Genomic DNA, 24,749 nt, shown 5'->3' on the forward strand with positions numbered 1-24,749 from the left:
ATGTTTACTAGAACCTCACCTCTGCAAAGCCCTGCCCCACTAGGGAAAGATAGAAACAGCCTGAGGGTATAGGTCAACCTGCCAATGCCATGTCAAGTGGAGAAGCAATTACAGAAGCCAGATCTTCCACCTTCTGCACCTCATAAAGATCTTTGGTCCATATTCCTAGAGGGATAAAGAATAGGCAAACTTTTAATGGGGGTGGGTGTAATGGAACTCTGGTGGTAGAAATTTAATTTTATGAAAATTGTACCCTTCTTATCTCACAATCCTGTGAATCATTATCAAGTCACTAATAAAAAAAAAGAATGTTAGAGATGACTGATTTACCCACCATTAAAAAAAAACAAAACGGAAGAACGAAAAGATGGAGGGAGACTGAAAAGTTGCAAGGAAGAAGGGAGGAAAGAACATTCTTTTTTGTTGTTGTTGTTTTTTCTTCCAGGTTTATTGCTGGGGCTCGGTGCCTGCACTATGAATCCACTGTTCCTGGAGGCTTTTTTCCCCCTTTTGTTGCCCCTTGTTGTTGTTGTTGGATAGGACAGGTAGAAATGAAGAGAGGACAGGAAGACAGAGGGGGAGAGAAAGACAGACACCTGCAGACCTGCTTCACCACTTATGAAGCAAACACCTGTAGGTGTGGAGCCAGAGGCTTGAACCAGGATCCTTATGCCGGTCCTTGCACTTTGTGCCATATGCGCTTAACTTGCTGTGCTACCACCTACCTGGCTCCCAGGAAAGAACGTTCTAAGTTGTTTCTTTTGGATAATTCCTCAAGAGGGGAATTGATGAGTAATAAGGTAGATTCATTTCTAGAGTTCTGAGAAATTTCTAGACTTTTTTCTTTTCTTTTTAAATTTTTTTAAATTATCTTTATTTATTGGATAGAGACAGCCAGAAATCAAGAGGGATGGGGGATAGAGAGGAAGAGAGACAGAGAGACACCAGCAGCACTGCTTCACTACTTGTAAAGCTTTCCTTCAGCAGGTGGGGACCAGGGACTCGAACATGTGTCCTTGTGCATTATAACGTGAGCTCAACCATGTGTGCTACCACCCGGCCTGTTTTTTTTTTCTTTCTACAAGTGTTGGAACAATTTATGTTATCACCAATAGTGCCAAAGGATTCCATTTCTCCTACCCAAAAAGATTTTTGTACACTTATGTTCATATTAGCACAATTCATAAAAGCCCAAGCTTCGAAGTGACCCAACTGTTTAATGACGTGAGTATCTAAGAAAGATGATATATAAACCAGCTGTTAAATTATTAAGTCTCTTCCTTTCGCTCATCTTGGATGAAAGTCACGTTACATGTGACAGGACAAATACATGATCTTACTCATAGATGGAACCTTAAGAAAGAAGGCTAGAAAGGGAAAACACAAAGTGAAACTTGGATTGTGTGGAATATGTTGCACCAAAGCAAAAGATCTGGGGAAGGGCAAAGAAGAGAAAGGATGGAGGGGTGTTGGACTCCTGGTGCATGAATTTACAAATGACCTACATTGGGGATAAGAAGATTCTGCAGACACCTATCACAAGGAGCTAAGAAATTATACTATATTTGTATTTCTCTGATAATTTTTCCATATGTCTGTTGGCCCTTTAAACCTTCTTTATTGGTGAATATCTTGTTCACTTCTTTCTACTTTTGGAGGGTTTTTTTTGTTGTTGTTGTTTTTTGGTGAGGTACTTTTATATTTTGGTAATTAACCTTTTGTCTGATATAGATTTTTTAGATATTCTCCCATTCCATAAAAGGTCTCTCTTTTTTTTTCTGTGCAGACATTTTTCAATTTGATGTAGTCCCATTGGTTTAATTTAGGTTTTGTTCCCTTGAAAATGGATTAACTTGGAAGGGATCTAAGTTTCCAACAACAGGAGAGTGGCTAAGAAAGTTATCGTCTGCATACTCAGTGGACTACTGCTCAGCTTAAGTGCAGAGCAGCATTTACAAATGGAGTCACTTTCTTCATCTCATCTTGGATGGAGCTTGAAGGACTCATGTTAAGTGAGATAGGTCAGAAAGAGGAGGATGAATTTGGTATGATCCTACTTACAGGAAGAACTTAAGGTAGAAGAACAGAAAGGGGCAACACCACATAAAACTTGGCTGATGGTGTATTGCACCAAAGCAAAGAACTCTCAAGGAGGAGGGAAGAGAGTGGGTTGGTGAAAGTGGCTGTTTTCAGGTCCTGGGGCACATGAGGGTGAACCTGATTTGCGGGTGACAGTGTTTTGCACACACTTATCTTCATGAGATGAGAAATTGTACCCAGTTGCCAACAACTGTACTATCAACCATTAGCCTCCTTTCAATGAAAATAAAGAAAAGCAAACAAAAAACACTGTCTTGCTCTGATCCTCCAGATTCTGTTTTTCAAAGCCTCTAATTAACTTTCCTTCTTCTCACTTTTCAATCCGCCCCCGTCCCCCACATAACGTGTTCTGCAAACAAGAAACATAGCTAATAATAAAAAAAAGGAATATAGTAAAAAGTTTTATTTAATTGCCATTTTATTTTTATGGAAGCCATAATGCCTCTGGGATTTATATTACCTTTCCATTTATATCTACCTTTTATTTATTAAGTTGACAGTTACAGCTATGACCTCTTCTTGTAATTTTATTTTCTGGTATCTTGCCAGAACTCAGAAACATGACTTCCAATAAATATTACTTACATTTTCATAGAGGATTTGAGAATCACAAACTTCAGCAATGTAAAAATATGATTGTTTTTGCCCAGTTCTATGAAGTTCCCAAAGTGTCCCTGGAAATAGCAAGACCAGTAGACACTATACATGTGTCTTCAGTACATATTTGGTACCAGAACTAAGAATATTTAGAATAAATATGTGTAATACACATTACTTCAGTTATTAAAAATTTCCTTTACAATAACAAGGTCAATATCATTGCTGGACCTAGATAACATTAAGCTAAGTGAAATAGGGGGTCAGGCAGTAGCATAGCAGGTTAAACGCATGTGGTGCAAAGCACAAGGACCGGTGTGAGGATCCTGGTTCGAGCCCCTGGCTCCCCACCTGCAGGGCAGTTGCTTCACAGGTGGTGTCTATCTTTCTCTCCCCCTGTCTTCCCCTCCTCTCTCCATTGCTCTCTGTCCTATCCAACAACAACAACAACATCAACAACAACTACAATAGTAACGACAACAACGATAAAAGAAGGGCAACAAAAGGGAAAATAAATAATATATATTTTTAAAAAGCTAAGTGAAGTAAGTCAGACAAAGATAAAAGCCAGGATTTAACTTACATGTGGTAAAGAAAGCAAGTCAATGAACAAAAGTGAAACAACTTACGAAACCATACAAGTAATAAGAAAATGGTGGTTATCAGAAAGTGCAGGAAGGGTTTAGCTAAGTTGGAAAATTCAGTCAGTTGTGTGGTGAGAAGTAGAAAGTAGACTCTTAGAGGATGAGCAGAGTACACACACAGACTGATATATTACTTTCTGCACTTTAAATATATTGTAGTGATATAAAACTATATCAATAAAAAGATTGCATAAGTGTTACTTGATTTCCATCCATACCATGACCATTATAATAAATTATAGATAAGAAAACAGTTTTTCATGAACTCCTCAGATAGCAATAGGTATTTTCATATCCCAAATCAAAACAAGTACAAGCAATAATGTAGATATCTGATAGCCACTGTGTTAGTCAAACAGATTTCTTGTTTTAAAAGTGATTACAAACAAAGGGTACTGGTAGCATAGGGTTGATGGTGCTTATCCCTAAGAATGAAAAACATAGAGTGAATACATTTTAGCAAAATTGATGTAAAATATTTTTTAAAAAGTCTATTGTCAAGAATTACCAAGGGAAATTAGCAAAGAAAGCAAGTGGGTCTACTACAGGTTTTTTTCTATGGCAGATTTTATACGGGCAACTATTCAATCAACTCTTCTTCACTAGTGCTCTAAAGGCAGCACTAGGGGCTGGATGGCGGCACACATGTTACAGTGCTCAGGGATCCAGGTTCAAGCCCCCAGTCCCCATCTGCAGGGCGAAAGCTTTGCGAATGGTGAAGCTGGGCTGCAGGTGTCTCTCTGTTTCTCTCCCTCTCTATCACTCCCTTCCCTTTCAATTTATGGCTATCTTTATCTAATAAATAAATAGAATAAAAAAATAAATAAAAAATATAAAGTCAGCACTGCACAGTGCTTAGTAAAGATTAGCATTTAAACCCATCCTTAAAAATTATGATCAGAAGACACCTGTCATAAAATGGCGACACATTTATTCTGGTTTAGAACATTTTTTTCTAGAAATTAAACTAAGCCAGCTATTTGAACTGAACCTAGTTTTAGCACAGCCAGTTCTGTAGAAACTTTCCATTTCCAAAGAGCTGAGTAATCAAGGTAACAGTCTGTTACTTGGGGCCACAGACTGTACTGTAACTACACGGGACATGTCAAAATACATCTTTTTGTTTTTTTGTCTTTTAGGAACCACAGACTAATTTGTTGAGCTACTATAATATCCAGCTGCTTAATATAGATAACTCTGTCTATCCTTAAATTTCCCCAATACACTAAATATTGTTTCAAAGTAAGTAATGGATTATACAGTGGCTATATTAAAGAGAAAAGACATAAATAAAATAGGATGAACAAGATTCTAAGACATAGATTATAAAAATGAATATATTTGTAGGGACCAGGCAGTGGCACACCTGGTTACATGGTTACATTACAGTGCACAAGGGCCTGGGTTCAAGCCTCTGATTCCCACCAGGGATGCAGATGTTTCTCTGTCTTTCTCTATCTCGGCCTCCCCTCTAATTTTTTCTGTCTCTAATAATAAATAAAATTATTTTTAAAAAATGAATACATTTGGCATAAACTAAATCTGTCAGATTCCTGGTATATCTGCTGAGCCTAAAAATATTTGGCTTCAAAATAAATAATATTAACAACACTGTTGTCTTCATAGAGAACTAACTAAACCATATGTTCTACTGACTTTGGCACTTAAAAGTGTATCAACATATTCTGTTGAATTTTTCTGTCTGAATTCCAGCCACCTACTCATAGGCTGACTTTTACTCACTAAAACTATTTATATTCTAAATCAAAGAGGAAACCTAAGTTTTAAAAAGATCTTCTATATTAATTCTCAATGAAGCCAGAAAGGCAAATGGTAATGCTCCATCCACAAATGCTTCTGCTATTATTATTATTAGTGATTAAAATAAGATAATTTATAGATAGATGACTTGCAAAGTTTATTCTATCTCAAGTAGTTTCATAAAATCTCTCTCTTGAAGGCTGGGAGACAGCATAATGGTTATGCAAAAGCCTTTCAAACCTGAGGCTCTGAGGTCCCAGGTTCAATCCCCAGCACCACCATAAGCCAGAACTGTACAGTGTTCTGGTAAAAATATATATATCTCTCCCTTGGGATATTAATGGTTTATGGTAAGTACTGTTATTGATACATATGTAAAATTTCTCAGTTTTCTTCAAAACACTCACTTCCAGTCTAGATCTTCCTGCACCATCATGCACCAGGACCTCAAAGTCCACTGCTCTCCAGAGTTCTTTACTAAGGTGAAGTTCTTCTTCTAGCGTTTGCCAAACTAAGGTGCAGTAAACTTCTTTAAATATAAAACGTTTACAGTGGAAATATAAAATGTTTACAGTGGAAATACAAAGTATTTTAAGACTTGTCCTATGTAGTACTTTTGTTTATTTAACATGGTATCCTTTATAAAAGGAAGAAAAATAACAGAAATAGAACAAAAGATAAGGATGATTAGGGACCTGGCCATCTGGACTGCAAGGACATAGAAACAGATTGCAGATCATCTCTCAGTTACTATCCACAATGTTGAACTATAAGATCAATTAAAATGTTTTCATGCAGGTATTTTGCTTTGTGTTACCAACAAAAATCATTTATATGTAGTTCAATATTAAAGAAAAACTGCGTGTCTCAAGCTATCTTGGTCAACATGTGTAAATTTTCAAACACATCCTTGACAAAATAAAAGTCTTCATTAAAATTCCCACCATGTATGTGGCTATGTTTTCAACCTTTATACTATTAAACTTACCTTAAGTAGTTATCCACTGACCAGTACTCAAAAGGAACAAAGGAAAAATGATAAAGAAAATGTAAGTTTCAATGAGTTTGTCACTACCACACAAAACAGGGTATCAGGACCTACAGGCTGACTAAATATTTTTAGTTCCAGGTCAATAGTTTCATGCTGGTTTACTAGCAGTGATTTTCTTTTTCAACTTAGGGGGGCATTAGTTTTCAGTATTTTTTTTAATACTTTCTCACCTTTGATTATGTCACAAGCAAATAACATGCCATTTCCTCTCCCCTCCGACCGAGTTCTTTTCAACAGAGTCAAAGGTGCCGTATCAAAGTCTACTATTGATTTCCTATCTGTCCCAGCCCCACAAAAACTGCCACTAGCACTCATGCTGTGATGCCCTTCATGATGTCTAACATATCTGTTGTGTTGCTACAGGGGATGTGCCTGACTATTGGTTTTATGTGATCCCTTTATAGGACTATAAACTAATTTAACTGAAAAGACTGAATACAGAAAAGAAACTGAAACAAGAGATTTTTCAGAAACTTTCTGCCTTTGTTACTCAGCAAGTCCATAACCAAGATGTATGTTATCCATTATGAACATCCAGTAATAATACATGGAGATAAGAAATAAAGAACCATCCAGAGAGTATGGATTGACCTGCCAACACCTGCATCCAGTGGAGAAGCAATTACAGAAGCCAGAATTCCCACCTTCTGCACCCCCTCAAAATTTTGGTCCATAGTCCCAGAAGGATAAACAATAGGGGGAGTAAATCAGAAGACTCTGTACCTCCATTCCACCAGGAATATTTGTTACCCAGAATCTTGTTTGTATACCATGAATGAAAGGGAAGCAAGTCTGGAAAATGACAGGGGAAGCCAGGCACTGTTTCTCTTATCTGAGAAAGAAGATGAAAAAAGGAAAGACACCTGGAAGGATTAATAGATGTAGGGATGACTTAGAAAGGAAGTGAAGGCAGGACATTTTGAAAAAAAATGGGAATATAGATATAAATCATTCCATATCCATATCCTTAGGAGAAATTTCCAATGGAGGGGGTGGGAGCATAGAACTCTGGCAAGTGGGTGCCATATGGAATTATATGCCTGTTATCTTTACATTATTAATATTTAATCACTAATAAAAGTAAAAAAAAAAGAACCAGTCACTAGCTGGCTCTATATCTGTCTCTCACTTTCTCTATCTAGTAAACTATAAACAAGAATATTGAGACATTTGTTTATAAGGAAGTGGTAACAAAGACACTAAAATAACAAAAAGACAAATTAAAATTTTTTTTTACTTTGAGCACACTAAAATGAAATCTCACTTTGCTTAATTTTTTAAATTGTCAAAGTAAGGAGAATGTTCCTAGGGAGTGCAAGGATTACAGATTTTTTTTTTTAATGAAAGGATCAGAAATGCTAAATATATTCTCCACTGCAATGGGATTCACTTCAGTTCTATGAAGTCTGGCTCCTAATGAACAGTAGGCTGCTGTCCTTGCCACTGGCTTGCTTAAGGGCGAAGGCTACGGAGTAATTAACTGCTTATGGATTCTGGGGGGAAAGTGGCCAATGTGAAAGCTTTTAACACATCCCTATGTCCTTTCTTGTTCAGAGCTGAGCTCTATAAAATTTAATGAATTCATCAAGTTGCATAAACTCCAAAGGGAATATGTAATTATAGTTCTCCCTGTGACTAAACCTGGGCCTCCAGTAGTCAGAACTGTGATTTCAGAAGAATTCTGACTTGACAAACAGGAGATGGTCCAGTGGATGAAGTGTTGGACTGACAGGCATGAGGTCCTGAGTTCAATCCCTGGCATCACATGTGCCAGAGTGATGCTCTGACAGCATAAATAAATACGTATTTTAAATGCTGAATTTAACTATACGGTTACTGAACTTTCATGCTCCCAGAGAGAAGTAGGATGCAATGAATTGTCAGCACCCAAAATAATAACCGTTACTGTCACTTGAGCAGAAAAGGCTTAAATCTAACGAGATGCCCATCTTTAGCAGTATTGTGGGAAGTGAAACATCACTTGTTAGAGCCTTTGTATTGCTTGCCAATGGCATCTCCAGACTCAGAGTAAGAAAAATAACTTAGACTTAGCTACCCATTTTGAATATATATCAAAACGCTAAACAAACACTGGACAGTATATGCAGTTTACAGGACGTATCTCATTCCCTAGCTGAACTGGGGAGTTTGTAGCACTTTTCAATTTTTTAATGAAACAGAAAAAAAAAATCCTGTTTGTAATGATTTTTTTGAGGGGGTGGAAATATTGCTGCATTTGAAAGAGTGCAAAATAATATTTGTCAGTAAACTGTCTTATAAGAGAAAACTACATTGTCAAAAACACTGTGAGCGAAGGTAAAAATGATAGGAATCCTTTAATCCTAGGAGTCTCAGTGAACACAAAATCAATGAAAGGATACTGGATTGTGGAGAGATAGGAAATGCTAAGCTCACAAAATATAAATGTATACCTTTCACATGCCCATGATATTGGGTGACCTTGTACAAATCAATTCATTTCTGTCATTTTCCTCATATATAAATGTGAACAATAATAATGCATGTTCTATGGAGTCAGTGGGAATTTAAAAAGAAATAGGATAACTAAGGTACCAATTAGATTTCTAATATATCACAGAATAGATACACATAGATATTACATATATAAACTAATATCTAAACTATATATGTAAATATCCTTTATTTTACCTCAGAGCAAAAGCACAATCATATATATATATATATATATATATATATACACATATACATATACATATACATATATATATATATATATACACACACACATATATATACACCTATATATATTTAAATCCAACAAGAAAGAGTCCTCATCTTTATAGTATAGTGGGAAGTTAATAATCACTTGGTAGAAAGTCTATGCTGCTTGCAGTGACATCTATGGAACATAGTAACAAGAAATAGTGAATATATACATATATGTATATATCTACCTATGTGTATGTGCATATATATGTATATATACATATATATGTCTTGTAATATGACTCTTATTATGCTGCAGGCATATTTAAAGTACAGCCTAAGCAGAATATATGGTAAGATGACCACCAAGAAAATCCATTCAAATCCAGAATTCTACCATTTCAATTTCTAGATTTATGACTGTTTCTCAAATGAAGTTTATCTGACAACTAAAACTCCTATTTCTCTAATATCACTGTTAGTATTTTCTTCTTAGTTTTACTATACCAGTACTGTGAAAAAATTAACTCCAACATCAGTTAAAACATTCTAGTCTGAGTTAACTGATGCTTACTACATGCCAGATATTCTCTGCACAAATTTGTCACTTAGAGTTCCCCCAACCTCCCTATAAGAATAATACTGTCACTGTTATTTTCTTGCAGATGAAGAAACTGAAGCACAGGGAATTGAATTATCTTGTTGAAGGCCACACAAGAAGCTGAAAGGATAGAGCTAAGAATCAATGCCATATGTATTTAACTCCAAAATATGCACTTTTATTTATGATACTGGGCTGCATTCTAGAGTTTTACAACTCATTTTAAGAAAGATAAATTTTAGAATTACAGTAATTATAAATATCTCAACAGAGGCTATATATTTGCAGATAAATTCAACTAGCAAAGAATAACCAGCACACTCAAAACTAAAAATATATTTTTCTGAGGTTGAGGTAATATTCATTAACTAAAATCTTAATCTCCTCATCTTTAACATTAGCACATGACATTTTAATAATGAACATTAACATTAAAATTAATGTCATTTACAAACATGTTTAAATAGTATGAGCCTGTTATGAAAAACTACTTTTTCCCCCCTACTTTCTTTGAAGCATGGTGACCACTGGCAGGTAAAAGAAAATAGGATAAAATTTTTAATTTTATGTTCACCCCCAACTTAAAGTAGAAATGAAAAAATCACTATAACCATTTGCTAAAAATGTAATTTAAAAGAAAGAATGCAGCATACTTTTCTGTATGATATTTAATATTATACGTAGTTCTTTGTTAGAGATTATTGTAAAAGAGGCCTGGAAAGAAAAAAAAAAACAGTGAAAGACATTCAAGATATGAGAAGTGGGTACAAGTAAATGAAGACAAACTAAGGGAAAAACTGAAAATACATGACAAATACACAATTCATACCACATGGAAATAGATCCTTAGGGGGGGAATAATGATAGTTGGGCATATAATAAAGAATTTGATGAGGAGGAAATAAGTCAAGATAGGTTTTCACTATTTTGTAACTTCATTTTATGAATTTCTAGTTTCTCAAAGTTATATTTTGCTTCCTCCTTCCTGATATAATCTTTTGACATTTGATAAAAAATCAGAAGAGATTAAAAAAGTGACATCTTGGCATTCAAAATGAACATATTCAGGTAACTATCATAAGTTATCAGGTAAATTTAGAGTCCAAATAAGCGGTTGAAACCTCTTAGTAAATAGGTAACTAGGCATAAAATTGAACAGTAAACTCATTTTACAGCTGTTCATTTATCATCATAAAAAATTGTTGATGGCTCTCCGTGGATCAAATTAGAATGTATTTTAAGTCAAAATTCATCTCATAAAGTCACAAAAGCTCTAACTTTGTGCACTCCTAATCTACTCAAGAGACTGACTCATCTGTATAAATCAAGTCCAAGCAATAATACTATTTCTGTTACTGGCGTCTACCACACCCCAAGACTCCTCAGTACCTGTTGTCTATCCAGACGCATCCTCTTGGCAGCATTTCTACTCTCACTCTCACAGGCTGAAGCCAAGATACTCTCTGCAACTGCTGAAGTAAGGTGGGAAGGAATAGGTCGAGACTAAAAAAAAGAGAGAGAGAAACATGGAAACATTATTAACAGTATCATACACGAACCACTGCTATTCTTAGACGGCCTCATATTATGTGAGGAGAATTCGTTTACTTCAACTTATTTTACCAGAAAGAGAAAGTGGAAGTTGTAGAGGTGAACAATGAAATCTAGTTAATGGCTAAACCTATAAAGTCTAAACAGATCCATCATTCATTCTCATAACTCAGTTGTTACAGACATTTTACTCTGGGCCATTAAGCTGGAGTTTGACTAGGCAGTGACAAATTGCTGACCAGGTTTTGGAAAACAAAACAAAGCAGACATAATAATAATAATAGTAATAATAATAATAATAATAATAATGATAAAATGTAATACCACTAAGTACTTTAATTCTTTTTAAACATGTGATAATGCACAACAGAACAAAAACAAGTGACAGGGCTAAAACACAGTTGTAAAAACTGACAGACATTCAGACCATGCCAAACAATCATAAAAGAAAAGTATTTATGGTGTAAGTGGTGATATAATTGATGTGACAGAAACACTTTCAAACAACTATAGCTTAAATGCAAGCTATGATTTAAAAGCCATACAATAATTTTAATATAACAATTTTGATATATCAAGGTTTGTTTTTTTACTTTTAGGAACTTGGGATTAAATCTAGGACTTTATATAAATGGAACATGTACTCTAACACTGAGCTATATCCCCAGCCCTAATTTGTTGCTCTCTCTCTCTCTCTATATATATATATATGGTTGTTTTGATTTATTTATAAAATGAGGTAATATAAATTCAGTATGAGAGGAAAATGCATCTTCTATGTATTCTACACTGGAAATAATTAGCCCCCAAATAAATACTAATTAACTATAAATTGTTTGCAACTCTCCATATCATTTGTGATAATCAGACGTTTTTCATTCTTTCCTCATAATACATGTAAATTCATCTAATTAAAAGATGAAATACTTAATGATATTGAACAGTTTTTTAATTAAAAGAAGTAAATGATAGGTAAGGAATAAAACGGCAATTAAACTAGTTGAGATGGAAAAATAATAGTTTGCAAAATAAAATTTTAGGAAGTTATAATGCATAGCAGCATTCCAATTTATTGTTTTAAGTATATGGATATTTAAGCTTCCAAAACTAGGAGACTTTTATTTTTTATAAATTAAAGTGAGAATTATTATACTTGATGTTTTTTTGAGTATTCTAGCATGTACAATATTTTTTAAATAAATGACTGTAAGGTTCATATGTTAAACAATGTGCCAGAACAGCTTCTGACCACAGCGATTTAAGATTCTCATCAGTGGAATGTGTATAAAGTAGAAAAAGACTTTATACACATTTTGTCCACTTTGTACTGTTCTTGAGCTAGAAAGCATTTCTCGTAGGTGCCCTAAAAACCTCCTGAAAAGTGATCGCAGTATGCTAACCTAAGAACAGTACAGGGTATAGAGTAGAGTCTATATGCACTAGCCACCTGAAGTCTCTGAAAGGATGACTAGAGAACTTTGAAAACAAAGCATTAGGATACTGGGCATGTTATTTTTGCATATAAAAATTGAGAGGAGAAAGAGGGCTCTGAAGCAGTAGGGAAAAAGCTGTGGCAATGTTATGAGAAAAAAATATCCTAAACTATATGTTTGTTCTTATTCTAGCTGGTATCTCCATTCAAAATTAATAATATATACATTTAAATATATAATACACAATACAAATTTAACTAAGTTATAATGCTAAAATACAAGTCTCTTAGATGCATAAAAGTTTATTGTCAAGAACAAAGTAAAATATTCAAGAAATTAAAATGAGTAGCATTTCCTGTCAATTTTATTAGTGATTTAATATTGATCTACAAAATTATAAGATAACAGATAAATTCCACAACATTCCCACGACTAGATTCTGTGTACCAATACCCTCCACTGAAAAGTGCAGTATTTCTCCCAACGTCACAGATATGGGTTGACTACTTTTGCTATATCTCTATCTCTATATCATCTATATCTATATCATATCTATATCATATCTATATCTATAGCATATCTATATCATATCTATATCTATAGCATATCTATATCATCTATATATCTATATCATATCTATATCATCCCTATCTATCTATCTATCTATCTATCTATCTATCATCTATCTATCTATCTATCTTATATATCTGCCCATTTACCCCCCTGTGGCCCTTCCTTCACTTCCTTTCTAAGTCACACCTACAATCTATTGCCACTTCTGAATGTCCTTCCTTCTTCCTCTTCTCTCTCTGGGTCCTGGTGGAATTGGGAGTTCAAAGCCTTCTGCTTCCTCCAACATTTATCCCTCTCTGTTTGAAGCCAGAACTTCCACCTGCCTTCCAAATTTTTAAAAATGTCTTTCACTAGAACAGGAAAATTTGTTAGGCATGATAATTTATATAATTTACTTTTCAGAGAAAATGATAGAGTTGAATGTTCTTCAAATATGTTAAATTGCTCTTCTTAGAAACTAGAATAATGTTTCTGTTTCACTGGCTAAGTGGAACTAAATATTTTAAGGCCACTGGATAACCTAATAATTCAAGATCTAAAAAAAAAAAGTCAACATAAAGTAATCGTGCAGTCTTTCCCACAAAGCAGGGGAAAGAAGAAATATGATTTGATGTTGTCAATGATTTAATAGAATTTTGAAATAGAGGTTTTCTAAGTCACTTTAGAACAGCAATTTGAAAAGGATGAATGGTTATTAATCATTCTACTAGTTTCTTTTACAAGTGCGAAGAAACAGAAACCCAGATGGATTAATTTATTAAAAGGATAAATTGAACTACATATAGAATCTAAGTTTCATGTATCCAAATTCTCAACTCCTTTGCTATCCCAAATTCTACTACATACTCAGTGATGGTACACAAATTGTTGTTAGTAGTAGTATAAATTTTTCAGGTAAAACTTACATAGAAACTGTTGTAAAACACATACATACATAAGTTCATAACAGACAAGCAGGTTAATTATTATAACTCGTTGAATTTCACTGGAGAGAAGGGCAGTATGATTTAAGATAGTCCACTTTTTCAGCTTAAGAAATGTGTATTTTAATATAACTTACATTATTTTAAATGCATAATAAATACTTCCAAGTAGAAAGCCAGCATCATATTAATTACATTTTAATGTAAATATAATATCTAACTCACAATGTTTTGTAAATGTTGACATTACTTAAAGATAGATTCATTATTTTATTACTTTTTCCAAGTAACTCTGAGAAAGTACTTAAATAACTCATAGTTTAGAGAAAAGTAAATTTCAGTTCTGAAGAATTATCTAACCTGACAAGACTCAGTAGTGCTGTATGTGTAAACATCTGGGTTCAATTCTCAGCCTCATGATAAACTGAACATAATAATTCTCAGTAAGGATTAATTCCCATTTTAAAAGTCAGACCTCGGGGCTTAAGTAAAGCTAGAATTATTATTTTTTAATTTTTAATTTTTTTTTTTTGCCTCCAGGGTTATTTCTGGGGCTCGGTGCCTGCACTACGAATCCACTGCTCTTGGAGGCCACTTTTTCCCATTTTGTGGCCCTCGTTACCGTTGTTCTTGTTATTATTGCCACTGACAATGATTATGTTGGATAGGACAGAGAGAAATCGAGAGGGAAGGAGAGACAGAGAGGGGGAGAAAGATAGACACCTGCAGACCTGTTTCACTGCTTCTGAAGTGACCCCCCCTGCAGGTAGGGAGCTGGGGGGTTTGGACTGGCACCCTTATGCTGGTACTTGTGCTTCTCACTGTGTGTGCTTAACCCTGCTGCTCTACCGCCCATTCCCTAAAGCTAGAATTATGTAGTACACATTCTTGCAGAGGAATCATTTATAGTCAGTGCTATTTTCACCATAGCAAAGACTGTAATAGGATCTCATTAAACTCCTTTTCTTAAAGTGATTAAAATCCTCCTTGGATATTTTTCTAATACTTATTTGATATTCTAATCTTTAATGACATAAAGTGCCATTTGTAACACACCTTCTAAACGGATGCAGTCTAAAGTCACACAATTTTCACATGGGAGAAATTAGATGTGTCAAGAATTAAATTGCTGTACAAGAACTACCATAAAGCCTTCTTTCTTCAAAAGGATTATTTTTCCTTTTTGCTTGTCTGCTTTTGCCTGCCAGAACCTATACAGTATTCCACTGCTCCTATTAGAATTTTGTTCTTAAGTTTCCGATAGAGATATATAGGGAGGTAGAGAAGTAACCACGGTGTCTTACCATTCCATTGTGCTCACAGCTTCCCCTGGTGCCATTCATGATGCTCTAATGTGGTGCCAGGGGCTCACACCCTGATCGTCACATATGGCAAAGTGTGGTACTGGGTGAGCTATCTCATAGTCAAACCCTAATTTTACATCCAAAAGGAGAATGGGGAGTATTTTCTTTCTTATAAGGCCAGCCAGCTAAATGTCCCCTTAGTTCTAATATTAATGAGCCAGCAGGCAAGAAATGTCAAATGCTCCCCAGAACAGAGAGCTTAGTTATACTGTGTGTGGTTAAAAGATACTAAATTTGAACATCTTCGATTATTTTCATTCATCATTTGGCTTTAGTACATTACACAAATAAAAGGCACTTGTACTAACTTAGTGAGGAAGAAATTAATCAATTTTGCTTTTTAGAAATGCAACTGTCTCACAAGAAATTTAAACTAAAATTTCGCACATGTTCTCAGAACCAATTTCACAGGAACTCCCCTTTCTTCACTCCAGTTAATAGTGGAGAACAGATTCTAATATCACAGTTTTGGGATTTTCCTGGCGGTTCATTAAAGTATGTTGAGATTAAGAATATTTTGATAAAAATTTAAATGCAAGGAATTCAAAAGATAATTTATGAGGCACAACACTTCATCTGGTGAAATACAGTTGAATAAACATCTGACTTGGAACTTTATTTGGAAGATTATAAAATAATGACTCAAAAATGCATGTAATCATACACTCTTTATGATCTATACCTAGTTTGACATTTGTTACCTATTCCTCACCCTCACTATGTGATAATGCCATCCTCCCAACTCTCACATACTAATTATCTCTCCATAATTAACTGTCACTCAACTGGGATGAGTTGATCTTTACCCAGCACTTTCTTATTGTAGTAATTATCTAAGCCCAAATCAGTGGTGGTTGTTTCATTAAACAGATGGCAATGCTGTCACATGGAGCTTGTGGAGTTTAGAAAGTCACATTTTAATTGGGGGCTTAAGATGTGATTTCTGTTGGCACAATAGAAATGTATCTGTCCTTATCTATACATGCAAAACTCAACAATCATACTAACAATTCCATATTTTGGTCTAAAAAAGTATAGACTAAACAATGTTAAGAGTCCTCTGGGCTGTCATACATGTAAAACACTGAAGTGTGAGTGTGTGTGTGTGTGTGTGTGTGTGTGTGTTTAATTATTACATAAAAGTAGAAAAGAAAAAGAGAATGTTAGACTTTGTGGGTTATTAGTAGACCCTGGTGTTTTAGGACAGTTTGAGTATTAGATAAGGCCAGATTGAAAGCAAGTGATACTCATCCAAGATTATAACAGTAGTGAGTTCCTTCAGAATAATCAATGCCAAATATTCAAAATTTGGGTAGAGTTCTAAATTATGATTGCTTCTACTAATATTACTACTTTGTGAAACACATGAGTGCAGAATTATCCAGTCTACACTTTCTGCATATTCTCCCTCTCAAATGTGGTATATCTGCCCCCAAACACTTTGCTTCTCGTATTGTGGACAGTACCAAGGGAACTTTGTGGACGGTGGATCAGTACTCTGTTATCCCATTTTCTTTTTCTCCTTCCTATCCCCCCTATTTCCCTTAGAAACTGGAGAATATAAATTGGGCTGGATGTCAATTACACGATGAAGGATACAGTTTCCTTCTCAAGCATTGCATAAAAATTACATAGGAGCTGCAACTGTTAAAGGATACCTTCTCTTAAGCAGCTATTTTTGCTTATAGAAATAAGTGAATAAAGGATTAGTCATTTAGGAGACTGACCTAGGTAGTATTCTATAATACACTACTTGAAACATGAGCACTTTTGTTATTTAACCTTTCTGAGTCTCACTGGCCATGCCAAGTATCATTCTTTCTCATACAAAAAATAATAACACTTAAGTTCAGACAACAAATTATTATGAATGGGAAAATTAATTTCTATAACATGGGGAAATTGTTAAAAGTCCTTAACATAATGTGTATAGTGTTACTGATATCTTTGGAAAAAAATATATATATATTAAATTTTTTTATTATTTTTATTTACTTTAGGACAGACAGCCATAAATCAAGAGGGAAGAAGGAGAGAGATAGAGGGACACCTGCAACATTGCTTTACGACTCGCAAAGCTTATGTCATGAACTTTGCCAATTGCAAAGATAGGGATAGAAACAAACTAATTATTGTTTCTGTCATCATCTAAGTTTCCATCCTGCATGACAAACAGTGTAGTTCACATGCCATGCAATAAAGGATTTTTATTACAGACTCACTCAATTTTCACAAATCCACAGTATTAGTATAGATTAAAAGATTTTCCAAATATGTGTACTAACTGACAGAGATGAAAACTAACAGAAAAGACTTATTTTTTGGAAATCCTGATATGCTGGTAGATAATTAAGGTTTGCATATGGAATGTTTTCCAGATCCCACTTCAAGGTTTGTGAATACAATAAACAGAATATATAATCATCATGTTCTCCAAATTTGGAAAGTCTCTAAATTTAAAACAGAGATAATACAAGATTCTAGGTAAGTGAAATGAATACAGATTAAAACATGATGTTGAATACTTGTACCCCTTCCTACATTGTTTAGGTAAAATAAACAAAATGTATTACTGATCACATGACTTAGGTCTGGAGAACCCTGGCAGTTCATGGCCTTGTTCTTAGTGACTGTTTCAAGAAGTGGGCATAAGATCCAAATAGATCTAGCCAGCATCCTCTTACAGGAACAAGGACAGGAGGCTGAAATATTGCTCATGTGAGTTTTAAAAAACAGAAGCTTTTGGGGGCAAGCCTTGGCACATCTAGCTGGGCAGATGTGTTACTATGTGCAAGGACCTGGATTCAAGTCCCCAGCTGCCACCTGCAGGATTGAAGTTTCACAAGTGGCAAAGCATTGCTGCAGGTATCTCTTTCTCTCTTTCCCCCTTTGCTCTCAATGTTTGTCTCTATTAAATAAATAAGTTATTTTTAAAAGAATAGAGGCCTCCAGTTACTGATAGAAACCTTTCCCAGCAGGTAGCAAGGATCTGTACGAGAAAGGGTGAACTAAACTAATATATTATCTTAGTCAAGAAATAGGCCATAAGAGTACTCTTGGATGTTTTAGTTTCTTGAAAAAGTAATCTCAACTAATTTAAATAAGTTTAAGATATGTCTCTAAATGTCTTACTGAAACAACATTGCAGTATAACAAGTTTCAGATGTGCCTCATTATGAATCAACATATATATGTGTGTGTATATATGTGTGTATATATATATACACACACACACACACTGAATGAATGCTAATAACTTTTATCTTGGATTTGACTATAAATAATTCATTATGAATGAATGGTCTGTGGTCTGGACTTTCAGAAAACTACTGGCCTTTAATAATGACTTTCACAAACATGGGAAATCAATGCCCGTTCAATTAGTGTCATAATAGGACTATTATGGCTGATGGAATCTTTTCCCCAGTTTACTTTGGGGACCTAGTGGTGCAGGATGATGGAGGAGACTTGTGGGCAGATACCTATCAGCAGGATACAAGGAATTGTACTCATTTGACAACTGTCTTGCAAATAATTCTTTCTGTGATAAAATGGGCAAAAAGAAAATCTTAAAATCATATACAAATTGCTATCATCACATTATTTGGCAATAATTTATCTATTGTCTTCTTAACCCAAAGACAGCAGGAACCTCCCAATTCTCCAATACAGCCTATATTTCCCCCAGTCCTGGAACCTCTAGGGTGGGGCTCACTTTCCTGCATGCTTCTCTCAATTCATACTAAATGATATTGCATCTGCTGATAACCAACCTAATCAACACAATGAGTACCACCTCAGCATGCTTCACTTCAGACTGTGTCCAGAGACATCAGGCGTGAAATGTCAACCCTTCAGCCTCATTACTTTGTGAAACCTTTCCTTTTCATCATATTCTCTAATTCCATTCCAGGTGATTCACTTCCTAACAAAGTCACAAGACCTAGAAATAGACCAGGTCCCATGAGATAGAGCATATGTTCTACATGTATCCATAAATTAGGGCAAAATATATACCTGAAAGCAAAAATACACAATAGTCTGTAGTGAGTCAGTAATAAGTTCCTAATGAAATAGTATCTAATTAGACTTAGATACCCTCCTCACCTACTTCCTATTACACTTCCCTCAGTCACTCCAAAGCTAACCTTACCAAAGCAAGGACTGCAAAAGCTGAATAAGGGCACAAGAATAGCATACTTTAATGATGACTCTGTAGTCACTATCAGGCCACCCCATCAGCTGGGGCCCTATTCAGAGAATCCTGAGATTCCCAAACAGATATGATGGGCCTAGAACTCAAATAAATCCCTCTTGCCTTGTTACAGGTCATCTCTATCAGGAATAACACAATAGACCCCTTTGTGGGCCCCCATAGGACCTTATCCTCAACTTGGATCAACAACGGTAGAGAATGTTCCTTCCTCCGAAGGGAGAATGGACAACATACACTATGATACACCTGAGGAATATGGGTCCTGATATTGAGGTAGCTTGGAATGTTCCTACTCATGACCAAAGAATGTGAGCTCAGATCTAGAGGGATGCAGTGGTCACATAGGCTCCTAAGCTGAATATGGGCTCTAGACCAAATCAAATCAATAGGTTTTATAGTCAATAATATTTATACCCCTTTCCCATATTAGGGAGCTACTCTCTTCCCTGATCCAACTTTCTGGTCCTTTTTGCAGCCATGACATCATCTCCTCAGACAATAACTTGGATCCACCTGTATATCAGATTTCAGGCTCAGGGAAAAATAAAAAACTAGTATAGCCACAGGCCCTTTGGAATATAACTAAAATATGCCTACTAGCTAACTACAAAATGGAGTACCCTCCAACTCTTCATCTGCACTATTCCAGTCTTTAAGTTCATGATAGATCAACAATTTTTTTGGCCTTCTATGTTAACTTTCTTTTCAGCCACCAGGTTCCAGATGCTAGCAGGATGCTGACCAGACTTCCCTGGACAGATAACCCTACCAGTGTGTCCTGGAACTCAGCTTCCCCAGAGGCCCACCCTACTAGGAAGAGAGAGAGACAGGATGGGAGTATGAATCTACCCGTCAATGCCTATGTTCAGTGGGGAAGCAATTACAGAAGCCAGACCTTCCACCTTCTGCATCCCACGATGACCTTGGGTCCATACTCCCAGAGGGTTAAAGAATAGGAAAGCTATCAAGGGAGGGGACGTGATACAGAGTTCTGGTGGTGGGAATTGTGTGGAGTTGTACCCTTCTTATCCTATGATTTTGTCAATGTTTCCTTTTATAAATAAATAAATTTTAAAAAAACATACACAAATTCTACTCATACAACTAATATGGTTATCTGTTCACACTGATTGCCAAATCATTAACAATACTTTTAATCGTGCTTTAAGACTGTAAAAGAATATTGAAATTAAATGTTATAATTATCTTCTTTAGGGAGAGAAGTCTCCCTAAAGATTTCAAATAGGCTAGATTTTTTTCAATTAATATTAGCTTTCAAAATTAAAACACCAATGGCAAAGTATCAAGAAACATATCCATGAACATGGGTTCATGTTTTTTTTTTTTATCACCACAGTCACACATGAGTACAAATCCATCCATTCATATATTTGTCCAAAATTTTTCACTGAATTCACTGTCCACTGAGCAACTAAGACACTGAGTGATACAGAGATAAACCAGTAAGAAGCAGAGTATTCAGGTAACACAACTTTTTATTGGGAAGTTAAAAGGCCCATGTATAAATAACAGTAATATAGGACAGGATAAAATAAAACTACAAAAGGTATTCCACCAAGTACAATTTGCACACAGAAAACAGGCTTCTTTATAAGTGGGGATTAATAAAGGCAATGGATAGAGCACTGGACTTCTAATAAAGGCATATTTCAGGTAGTCCTCCAAGTTGTTTAACAGATTGAGAGTTTCCTGGTAAAATAAAACTTCATAACTTCAGATTAGGTTCCATTTTACCACATTGCTCAGATACTAATTAGCATGCATGGTAGAAGTGTTTAAATTTTTACCTAAGTGTGAAATAAGTGCAACTTGTTTTCATGTTTTCCCATATGGAATCTGAAGCTGAGGGGTACAAGGTTCACAAGTAAGGATTGGCACTGAATGGATGATAATAATCAATATCCACTGACTAGAAAATCAAGGTAATTTCTACACATTTTCTCTCCAAAGATGCTCATTTTATACTGTCTTTTTTAATTTTAATTTATTTATTTATAAAATGGAAACACTGACAAGACCATAGGATAAGAGTGATACAATTCCTACCACCAGAACTCTGTATCACCTCCTCTCCCGATAGGTTTCTTATTCTTTAACCCTGTGGTAGTATGGAGCCAGGGCCATTATGGGGTGCAGAAGGTGGAAGATCTGGCTTCTGGAATTGCTTCCCCACTGAAAATGGATCTTGACAGGTCTATCCATATTCCCAGCCTTTATACTGTTTTCTAGCTTTACTTTTCTTCTTATAGTATATTTATTTCATACAGAGATAAGTAGTCCTTCTAGAGTTGCAGATTTATGGGCAATTCTTTATTTTTTATTTTTTAATTATATTTATTTATTTATTTATTTATTTATTGGATAGAGACAGTCAGAGATAGGAAGAGAGACAGAGAAACACCTGAAGCCCTGCTTCACCACTCATGAAGCTTTCTCCCCTGCAGGTGGGGCCAGGGCCAGGGGCTTGAACCCGGGTCCTTGCACACTGAAATATGTGCACTTAACCAGGTGCACCACCAACTGGTCCCATGGCAATTCTTAATGCACCTCCCTGCCTATTCATCATTTTAAATCTATAATCCCTAAACTTGAGTGGGAATAAATCATACATTATATTTTCCCACTAGTATATATAACAAAAACAAATTAGGTCTCAGAACTCTTGAGATATATAAATGTCCTTTCTGTTCTTTTAAGCTTAGCTCAGTATTTTAAATGTTATATTTTACACTAGATTTGTATGTAGAAGGAATGAGAAGGATAATCAATGAATTTAGAGCAGATTTTTAGGAAAATTATAGACTCAAAGAGAAGCATCTCTAGCAACTATGTCAGATATATTGTCTATACTCTATATTTATTCCTATTTTTACACTTAACAAATAATAAGAGTACTCATAATCTGAGTTGAGAGAAATGAGTGGGCTAAGAGAGCATAGTTTTCATGTGATATCTTAAGCTTGGTAGAGATAACGGTAGAATGGATTCATATTATATGCTAAAAGTTTTTCATATGCTAAGTCCTCACTTAACATTATTAATAGGTTCTTGGAAATTGAGACAAAAGCAAAATGCCAGGTCACTGAATAGCATGGTTAAGATTGTATTATCAGGCTGTTTTTTTTTAAATCAAAATGACTGTGAATGAAGAACACTGTTTGAGGACCTGTTATATATTACCATATGCATTGCTCTCTAGCCACAAGAACATTTGTGAGTAATACATTATTAGGTGATTTTTATCAATCAAATATTATAAAGTATAACTACATGAATCTAGGTATAGTATACTACATGCCTAAGCTACATGGGAACAACACTGTCATATATGGCATCTGTTTTTGACTAAAATGTTAAGTAAATTGAAGCAATGAATGCATATAATATGCCAACAGCTCTTCTGAAGGAGAAAAATAGAAACTCAAAGCCTCACATAATTTGCACAAGGATGTAAGCCCAGACTACAACCTATATTTCTAATTTTTAAAAGTCATGTTTTAACACAGGATAGTAGGAGATATGGCATTTGTTGTGGGAAGGTAAAAGGTCAGTACTATGAAGTCAAATGCAGAAAATCTACAGACAAAGGCGTATTTGTCACAAAGACAATGAAGGTTGGACAACAGGCCCCATCTACTGCACATGGCACTGCAGGAGTTTCTGGATGGAGGAAGCATTCAAGGTAGGCAAAGGAAAGTTATTTTAAAATCAGAAGGTTTTATTTTTTTCAAGTTCAATATCACTTTAGGAAATTTTGATTTACAGGATTTTTGTTACCATAGGTACATTTCTGCATTTTTCCAAGATAGGCATAATTATATTTCACATGCAACCAAACCATAATTTATTTCTACCATAGGGACTTAGGGTCCCAACCTCCTCTTACTAATCTTCCCTTCCTCCTTCAAAGAAGAAGGGCATAAACAGCAATGTGGCTGATACTTGTCTAAAAATGTGTCCACAGAAAAGGATTTGAAATTTTAAGACTTCCATTTTTTAATTTTTGTAACTGTAAAACATTCATTCATTTGCTAATTTTTGTCATGACTTTGTAGTTTATTTTTATTGCTACCAGTTTTATCACTGGGGCTTGGTGCCAGCACTATGAATCCACCACTCCCAGTGGGCATTTTCTTTTCCTTTTTTTTTAATATTTATTTTATTTATTTATTCCCTTTTGTTGCCCTTGTTGTTTTATTGTTGTAGTTATTATTATTGTCGTAGTTGTTGGATAGGACAGAGAGAAGTGGAGAGAGGTGGGGAAGACAGAGAGGGGGAGAGAAAGATAGACACCTGCAGACCTACTTCACCGCTTATGAAGCGACTCCCCTGCAGGTGGGGAGTCAGGGCTCGAACTGGGATCCTCATGCTGGTCCTTGTGCTTTGCGCCACCTGCGCTTAACCTGCTGTGCTACAGCCCGACTCCCTTCTTTTCCTTTTATATTATTTTTATTTGTATGAAATAGGATAGATAAAAATTGAGAAGGGAGGGAAAGAGAGACACATACAGATCTGCTCCATCACTCCTGAAGAGTGGCCCTGCAACAGGGAGCCTTGGGTGGGGGAACTGGGGTGGAACGTGGGTCTTTGCACATAGTAAACTCTATGCTCAACTGGGTGTACCACTTCCAGGACCCAGCGTGATTTTTCTTCCTATCTCTGTCTTTTTCAAAAAGAATATCCCTAAGGCCTTTCTCTTCATAAGAATAAAGGGTTGGAAGAAATAAGAGACAGAGGTTAAGAGTTAAATTAGGTGGATTATGGAAGTATATATGTATGACATGTGAAGATCTCGAACAGAAATGATAGGAAAAACTGAATCATGGGACTGACTAAGGATACACAGCACAGGGAGAAAAAGAATAAAGAGAACTTCGTGAGAAGACACAAGCCTTATGTGTAAGACAGTCAAGTATCACTCTATGAACAATAGTATAAACAATAGCTAAGGTAGTAGGAAAGAAGTTTTTATGTATTTTTTTCTTTTATTGGGGGATTAATGGTTTACAGTCAACAATGAAATACAATAGTTTGTACCTGCATAACATTTCCACATAACAATACAACCCCAAGGCAAGAATACTTTATCAGTAATTTTCTGGAAGATAAAGTAACAGACCAGTTATGGTAGTAATATGGTATGACAGAACCAGAAGAAACACAGGATGTGAAGAGTTCTATGAGATCTTCAAAATATTGGTCTGGTGTCTCAATGATATTTCAAAC

At 35.3% G+C, this 24,749-nt stretch overlaps 1 protein-coding gene across 8 annotated transcripts in view; it reads right to left on the bottom strand.

Moving 5' to 3' along the window:
* NOL4 (nucleolar protein 4) overlaps nucleotides 1-24,749 on the bottom strand; it is a 383,971-nt gene that overhangs the window by 64,240 nt on the left and 294,982 nt on the right. For all 8 annotated transcript variants that reach the window (XM_007520939.3, XM_060173710.1, XM_007520940.3 and 5 more), the window contains one exon: nucleotides 10,832-10,945. In XM_007520939.3, the coding sequence (XP_007521001.1) occupies nucleotides 10,832-10,945 (114 nt within the window). The remainder of the gene's footprint in view (nucleotides 1-10,831; nucleotides 10,946-24,749) is intronic.

The sequence above is a fragment of the Erinaceus europaeus genome, chromosome 15, assembly GCF_950295315.1.
Source record: "Erinaceus europaeus chromosome 15, mEriEur2.1, whole genome shotgun sequence".
In the NCBI taxonomy this organism is placed as follows: domain Eukaryota; kingdom Metazoa; phylum Chordata; class Mammalia; order Eulipotyphla; family Erinaceidae; genus Erinaceus; species Erinaceus europaeus.